Source organism: Pelophylax lessonae (assembly GCF_965119305.1).
Source record: "Pelophylax lessonae genome assembly, chromosome: 4".
NCBI classification, from domain to species: Eukaryota; Metazoa; Chordata; class Amphibia; order Anura; family Ranidae; genus Pelophylax; species Pelophylax lessonae.
The window spans coordinates 315,889,666-315,898,179 of NC_138771.1; the positions used below are offsets into that span (position 1 = coordinate 315,889,666).

The 8,514-nt window shown below is 39.4% G+C and overlaps 1 protein-coding gene across 1 annotated transcript in view; it reads left to right on the forward strand.

Moving 5' to 3' along the window:
• Positions 1–2,904, forward strand: part of DDX41 (DEAD-box helicase 41) — a 42,892-nt gene extending 39,988 nt beyond the window's left edge. Inside the window, exons 15-17 of the mRNA XM_082255559.1 lie at positions 506–577; positions 681–791; positions 2,740–2,904. Of these exons, the coding sequence (XP_082111685.1) occupies positions 506–577; positions 681–791; positions 2,740–2,876 (320 nt within the window). The 3' untranslated portion in view covers positions 2,877–2,904. The remainder of the gene's footprint in view (positions 1–505; positions 578–680; positions 792–2,739) is intronic.
• The last annotated feature ends 5,610 nt before the right edge of the window (positions 2,905–8,514 follow it).

The following is an 8,514-nucleotide window of genomic DNA, read 5'->3' on the forward strand; positions in this document are numbered from 1 at the left end:
ATTCATGATCTCCCTCCGCGGAGTGAACAATTCAACCAGTGTACCTTGCAGACCTGCCCTGGTATTACATAGGCTCTGGCGGCGTCTCAGTGTCTCCTTGCTCTCAGCTATCCAAGCCTCGTTGTTACTCCTGACAGCTGTCTCCTAAGGCTGCCCAGGGCACTTCTGTTGGGTTCAAATGAGTTTAGCCCTTTCTTCACCAATAGGACTCACAAATATTTGATGCTAAAATAGGAAACTATCTTGAGAACCAGAAAAAAAAGTGTAGGTACTGTGGTAACCATTCTTTGTTCTGAAGAAACTATTTGCTCATTTTATCCTTTCTCAAGCTGAGTCGGACATCTGACTGTTTTTGAAAGATGAGAGAGTACTATATTGACTTTATGGGCAGAAAAAGTGCTGACTCTTTTCTTTATAAATTACATTTTTGCTGGAGTTGGGTAAGTTTCTTTAAAGGGATAGCACACACATCTTGTTTTACCTAAATCTGCTTCCTTATGTTTAGTCCACAGAATAGGACGTACTGGGCGCTCGGGTAACACTGGCATCGCGACCACTTTTATTAACAAGTCATGCGGTAAGTATATCTGTTTGTGGGCATTAGATTTCCCTTGGTGACTTTTTTTATGGTTTTGGTGATTTAGAATTCTTGATAACAAATTCACCCTTTCGTCACACAGATGAATCTGTTTTGATGGACCTGAAGGCACTGCTTCTGGAGGCCAAGCAACGTGTACCTCCTGTACTGCAAGTGCTCAACAGCAGTGATGAAACTTTGCTGGAAGTCGGAGGTGAGCAATCCCAAACATCACTACTAATTTCTCTGTGCTCTGTATTAACACGTTTGCCATTGTTTTAAGAATTTACACTTTTGAACAGCTTATATTCCTCTTACATTGAACATAAGGGAATAAATGGTGTAATTATGATGCCCTGAGATGCAAACAGATTAGTGTAAAGGGCGTTGCTCTGAAAGGCATTAGCTGAGCAGTCACTGTTGGTCCCGATTTGTCTTCTGAAAGCTGGAAAAGAGACTTTAAAGGCTGGATTACATTAATGAGCTGCTAGTAAGGTGCAAAGTCTGTTTCATAGTAGATAGCTGATAGGATGGTAATTTAATGTATAGTTGTCCTTCAATTTACATAAGTGCTAGTTGGCGTATACTTTGAGGCATTTAAAAAAAATATAGAAACAGTAATCCTTCCCAGGTGTAACTTGGCACAGTATCAATTTTCCTGATGTTACCTGTTGTAGACGTGTTTAGTAGTTACCTTTTTTAGATGTTGGTTTTCTGATAAGCCAGTGTACAGAACTGAGTCTTGTGGGTTTCAAAAACAATATTTGTTATAAGTGGAACTTGGTAAGCCATCCTCCCTCCTGCTGCTTTTACATCCTGGATATTCCAACAGTGACATCTCCCTTTCGTAGTTCCCAACTCTGTTTGTTTCTGTCCATTTGGGAGTTTTTGGTGTTCTCAAGCAGAGATATCACCAATTGAGTCCCAGAGAGATATAGGAAATTGTCAGGTGGTTAAAATACTCAAGTATTTCCCAAAAACAAGTGCTTGTTTTGGGTGACCAACTTTAAAATTTCCGCGCTTATTAAGTGAGAAAATAAATTTTAGACTTTGATCAACGTGAAAGCAGCACACATGAGATTCATAGAGATAAATCCCCAAAACCATAATAGTCATTACTTAAAGTGGTTCTAAAGGCTGAAGTTTTTTTTTATCTTCATGCATTCTTTGCGTGAAGGTAAATAACCTTAAGTGTGCAGCTCCCTCCTCAGCCCCCCCCCCCCCCATACTTACCTGAGCCTTTAGCACGATCCCGATCCAGCGATGTGCATATGAGAGCATAAGCTCTCCCGAGTCTCTGCCTCCTCATGGCTGTGACACAGCAGCAGGAGCCATTGGTTCCCACCGCTGGCAATTACCGGCAGTGAGGAGAAAGCAGGGGGGGAGGGGCCAAGCTGCACTCCATGTGTCTCATAGACACACAGTCGGCTCAGGAGCGAACACGCACGAGTGCCTCCAGCTTGCTTGGGGCACTTAATGGGGGAGAGGCCAGGAGCACCGACGGGGGTATGAAAAAAAAAAATGTAACCTTTACCAACACTTTAATAGTCCTTTTAATAGTCCTTTTTGTTAATATTACCACACCCACTTTAGATTTGTACATTTTGATTTGATTCATTGTCTAATCTCTGGGAGGGGGATAGTTAAGTGAACCTATAGCTTTGCCCTTCATGTTTTAAAGAATATTGTCATATATAGCATGTTACCATTTGTTAGTTTCCAAACTAAAAACTGAATATATTATTACCTTATCCATCTTCCAAAATCCACCTGACGTCTGGGTTTGTTTAAAGTTTTACATGGTTATTCTTGTTAACATCAAACATAACAAAGATTGACGCAGTAAGCTATTCATGCTTCAAACCTTAAAAAAAAAGTTTGAGCAGGGTGAACAATGGAATATAGAGGTATGTTACATGTCATTACCATAAATAGAGTTTCACTTTTTGAGTTGTACCTGTTCTAACACGTCTTACATTTTGTATGATTTTGATGCGTGCTGCACTAAACTTACAAGGTGTGCACCGTGATCTGAAATAGATATGGTTACTTGGATGTCTTGACAATGTTCACCCAAAACACAAACTGTGTTGACTACTTGCCTTCTTCTCTCTAATAATAAAAGGATGCATCAGCTATAACCTGATTTTCTCTGTCTTTAGATGAACGAGGCTGTGCCTTTTGTGGAGGTTTGGGTCATCGTATTACAGATTGTCCCAAGCTGGAAGCAATGCAAACCAAACAAGTCAGCACCATTGGAAGAAAAGACTACCTGGCCACAGGTTCCATGGATTTCTAAGGGTGGAAGGCCACGGCTGGCTCTTAGATGGTGGATTCTATTATGTATCTGTACATTGGGCTTTGTCTATGTCTTAAAGAAATGCTCTACAGCAAAGCATGTATTTATTTGTGGTGATTTACCTGGCAGTGACATATTGTCCTCTGGGCACCAAAACTTAAGTTTCTATGAAACCTTTTATCTGCTTTGAGAACATGTATAAATCTCCCTAACTGTGTATATTTTACTTGTATCATTATCCTTCTCGATCTTTATAGTTGGTGAACACTGTGATGTCTGTGTCCCCATAATGTGTCTTCCCATGATCTGTGTCTTGCATGCTTGCCTGAGTATTGGCATTGTTGGCATGGAGTCATTTTGATTATGGTAAGCCACATTATGGGATATTACATTCTGAATAATGAATTCTGCATTGCAACCTAGTAATATTCAAAAACAAAGGTATTTTTCTGCACTATGTACAATATGTGATAAATGAAACAATTAATAAAAAAGCTGCATACACAGACCTATAGAATAAGATCCAGATAGCAAATATAAAATAAAGTGTAGCGCTAATATGCAAATAATATTAAATATTAGTGTACAAGTCAATACAAAATAATCAAAGTAAACACTGTAAGAGGAACATAAGTCCCAACAAAAAATTGAATGACAATAATTAAAATAGATTTATAAAGAGGAAAAAACCAAGAACTGTGCAAACACACTGTGGAAGGAACCACAAGTCCCAGGTAGATACATAATGTCCAAAAAAAGGAGAGGAGGGAGATCACCCGTGAGTGGAGAGATGAATAGATTGGCTGCTTACCAGATCCATATGGCCATCCAACCTCCGACCCAGGAATATAATAATTTTCAAACGGGAAAGACGCAAACAAAGTACGGTATGTGATTTTAATTAGGTGGTCTACATGTATCCTTGCCTGGTACATTCTGAGGATTGGTTTCCATGGTGATACCTATTAGCTTGTTCTGTGCCTTTGTCCGTGATATCCTAAGGAGTGATTCGTCTCTGCAGATTTGCCCTATTTCATGCGTTTTATGGCCTATCCATTAGGTTGGATGGCCATATGGATCTGGTAAGCAGCCAATCTATTCATCTCTCCACTCACGGGTGGTCTCCCTCCTCATGCGGTGAAGAACCCCCCTCTTTTTTTGGACATTATGTATCTACCTGGGACTTGTGGTTCCTTCCACAGTGTGTTTGCACAGTTCTTGGTTTTTTCCTCTTTATAAATTCATTTTAATTATTGTCATTCAATTTTTGTTGGGACTTCTGTTCCTCTTACAGTGTTCACTTTGATTATTTTGTATTGACTCATACACTGATATTTAATATTATTTGCATATTAGCACTAAAGTAGTAATATTAGAAATTATACCAATCACTAATGTTCCATTTTGTACTGACTACATCTTCTGCTGTACATTCACAATAAAAGATGAGTGAAATGTCATTTTCATAGCTTGCTTGTTTTTAAAGAAAACCAATTCAGTAAAGTAAACTAAAGGAACAAAAATGAAAAGGTATTGTAGGGGCCAATTCCAACATTTCTCACATACTTGTAAAAATCAGCATTTTTTTTTTTTGTGCTAGAAAATTATTTAGAACCCCCGAAAATGATATATTTTATGAATGCAATGCCCTAGAAAATAAAATGGTGGTTGTTGCAGCTTTTCTTTTCACACTGTATTTGCACAGTGGTTTATCAAATGAAAATTTTCAGAAAAAAATACACAGCAAATTTTAGTGAACATAAACAATATAATACCCATTTTTGGGAACATCTAAAATAAAATTGTGCACATCCATGGAATAGCAACAAACTAAGGTACATTAACCACTTCAATACAGTGCACTTTCACCCCCTTCCTGCCCAGGGCAATTTTCAGCTTTCAACGCTGTCACACTTTGAATGACAATTGCGCGATCATGCTACACTGTACCCATATACATTTTTTTTTCCACACAAACAGAGCTTTCTTTTGGTGGTATTTAATCACCGCTGGGTTTTTTATTTCTTACAAAAAAGAAAAAGAAAAAAGACAGAAAATTTTGAAAAAAAATTATTTTTCTCCTTCACTGATGGGCGCTAATGAGGCGGCACTGATGGGCACTCATGAGGTGGCAATTATGGGGTGGCACTGATGAGGAAGTACCAATATGCCGCACTGACGGGTGGCAATAATGGGCACTGATGGGCAGCACAGATGAGCAGGCACTGATGGGCACTGACTGGCAGCACTGATTGGCACTGCTTTTTTACTTTACAGTAATCGGGGCATTGATGATCAGTACCCTGATTACCAGTCCTAGTCTCCCCTGTGAGGAGGAGCCGCTGATCAGCTCTCCTTGCCACACACTCTGACAGAGTGAGTCGAGGAGAGCCGATAAACGGCACTTCCTCATTTACCTGTGACTGGCTGTGATTGGACACAGCCGATCACATGGGTAAAGAGCCATGTCATTGGCTCTTTACCGAGATCGGGGTCGCGTCATGTCCTAGCAACACGGCGCGGCCACGATCGCCACACTGCGTGCCCCCGCGGGCGCGCGAGAGAGGCCGTTTTGGTGCGCTGTCATATGACGGCGTCCCAGAACAAAAGCTGCACCGCTCTGCCGTCATTTGACGGCGGGCAGTATGTGGTTAAATGATCCATATGCAGCACTTTAAAAGCCTTTACAGGTTACCAGTTTAGAGTTGCATTGAAGGTCTGGCACCAGAATTATTGCTCTCACTCTGAACTTCGTGGAGATGCCTTTGTTTTACATATAGTGTGGGATCTATGTGGGCGTTAGGGGAAGGGTTTTAAGAATAGTATTTGCATTTTTTTTTTTCTTACACTGTTTGATCAAATGCTTGCCTAGCCAGTAACAGCTAGTAAACAGCAAACCAAAACTGGAACTAACTAAATCCTTGATGCTTTCGGCCTCATTCGTCACACAGATGTTCCTTCTCCTCCTCTGTCTGCAGCCAGCTCATACAGCGGGATGTGGTTAGTATTACCAAAATAGTTCAGGATCTTGCTTCTCCTGTGCTCAGAATCGTATGACAGAAAAGTCATATGATGTACAGTTCAGAGGAAAATGAAGTCCAACATTTCAGTAAAGCAGAAAGTCTTATGGGTTTGTGACCCATACACAAAAACTTGGGAGCGCCATGCAAAACTTCCCCCTGCAGTCCAAAGCACAGATTAGGTGCAGACATTCAGAAAAGCTCATCCAGGCTCCTAAGAAAAGGAAAAAAAATAGTTATTATATATTATTATTATTTTTTTTTTTTTACGTGAGCTTCAAGAAAGACACCTGGTTTTGCATGGCTAAAAAGCTTAATGGTTCAAACGGATACTTGAGCGTCTTTTGCTGTGTTTTTCAAGTGTAGAACGCGAATCAGGCTAAAACGCACATATGTTCAATGCACTACATAGTGTGAATAGCTATTATTCAACCAGGAAGAAGGCTGTAGAGGTTAGTTGGGAGCAGCGCTGGAAATAAGGTGAGGATTGCATACATCCACAGTATACGCTGTAGTAGTGTTTATGATCTAGAACCACTGTATCAATGAGAACTGTAGCGCACAGCCATTTATGTCAATGACCGGCCGTACACTGCCCGAGCAGAGGAAATACGCTAAGCCAGCTCATGTGCAAGAGTTTGAAGAATTCTTCACTTCAACTACAATGGTTTGGTAGTCGGTTGCAATGTGTGTGCAAGTAAGGGTTGGGCACATATGCTTTATAAGACAGCTGGTAATTGTGGTTTTATTATTTTTATGTTTGATAAACAATCATTTTATTATATAGCTTTTTTTTTTACTAGCAGATAAATACTTTTGAGTTGCCGTAAGAAGCTGTCAGGAGAGTAATGAAATATGTAACATAAGTACTGAAACAATGTGATCTAAAATGCTGTTTTACTGTTTTATAATGTTCATTTTATTAGGGAGACATTATTTTTAACTTAAAGCAGTGTTAAACCCTCCCACACATACATTGAATTGAAGCTTAACAATTCTTATATGTGGTGGCTGCTTTTATTTCCTTTTACAACATTATATTTGTTTTTCTTGTTCACCTGGTGATCGGGCCCCCAGTAAGTCTGACATTTTTCAAATTCCTTAACAGACCAAGTTTTGCAGCAAAACATGGTTGAAACAAACCATTTAACACTGACAGGGGTGCTTACAATTCTCTGCTTTTATTTATTTTAAGTAAAACCTTTATCTCAAAAGAAACAAAAAAAAAAAAAAAACTTTTCTTGTAACTGCCTTTAGGAGTTAGCTGGTGTTTGGCTTTAATTTGTTAGTCAAGTCATCTAACTCTGATAGTGCATCTGACACTATCCTCTCCCCAGATCAACAATTCCGTTTTCCAATGGGGTCTCCTCTATCCAGAAATCAGGTGAAAATCAAATTTAGCCACTCCACTACTTTTAAAGAATTGTAAATTGCAATATATTAATATTGTTTTTGGGTTTAATACTACTTTAAATGTACATGCATGATGAGGTGAATTTACTTTATTATTTAGGAATGTGGGAAAAATCTTTTGCAAATCACTAACTATATATATATATATATATATATATATATATATATATATATACACACATACAAAATAGTTTAGCATTCAAATGTGCTGAAATACATTGCCTTGCGAAAGTATTCGGCCCCCTTGAACTTTGCGACCTTTTGTCATATTTCAGGCTTCAAACATAAAGATTTAAAACTGTAATTTTTTCTGAAGAATCAACAAGTGGGACACAATCATGAAGTGGAACGAAATTTATTGGATATTTCAAACTTTGTTAACAAATAAAAAACTGAAAAATTGGGCGTGCAAAATTATTCAGCCCCTTTACTTTCAGTGCAGCAAACTCTCTCCAGAAGTTCAGTGAGGATCTCTGAATGATCCAATGTTGACCTAAATGACTAATGATGATAAATAGAATCCACCTGTGTGTAATCAAGTCTCCGTATAAATGCACCTGCACTGTGATAGTCTCAGAGGTCCGTTTAAAGCGCAGAGAGCTTCATGAAGAACAAGGAACACACCAGGCAGGTCCAAGATACTGTTGTAGAGAAGTTTAAAGCCGGATTTGGATACAAAAAGATTTCCCAAGCTTTAAACATCCCAAGGAGCACTGTGCAAGCGATAATATTGAAATGGAAGGAGTATCAGACCACTGCAAATCTACGAAGACCTGGCCGTCCCTCTAAACTTTCAGCTCATACAAGGAGAAGACTGATCAGAGATGCAGCCAAGAGGCCCATGATCACTCTGGATGAACTGCAGAGATCTACAGCTGAGGTGGCAGACTCTGTCCATAGGACAACAATCAGTCGTATACTGCACAAATCTGACCTTTATGGAAGAGTGGCAAGAAGAAAGCCATTTCTTAAAGATATCCATAAAAGTGTCGTTTAAAGTTTGCAACAAGCCACCTGGGAGACACACCAAACATGTGGAAGAAGGTGCTCTGGTCAGATGAAACCAAAATCAAACTTTTTGGCAACAATGCAAAACGTTATGTTTGGCGTAAAAGCAACACAGCTCATCACCCTGAACACACCATCCCCACTGTCAAACATGGTGGTGGCAGCATCATGGTTTGGGCCTGCTTTTCTTCAGCAGG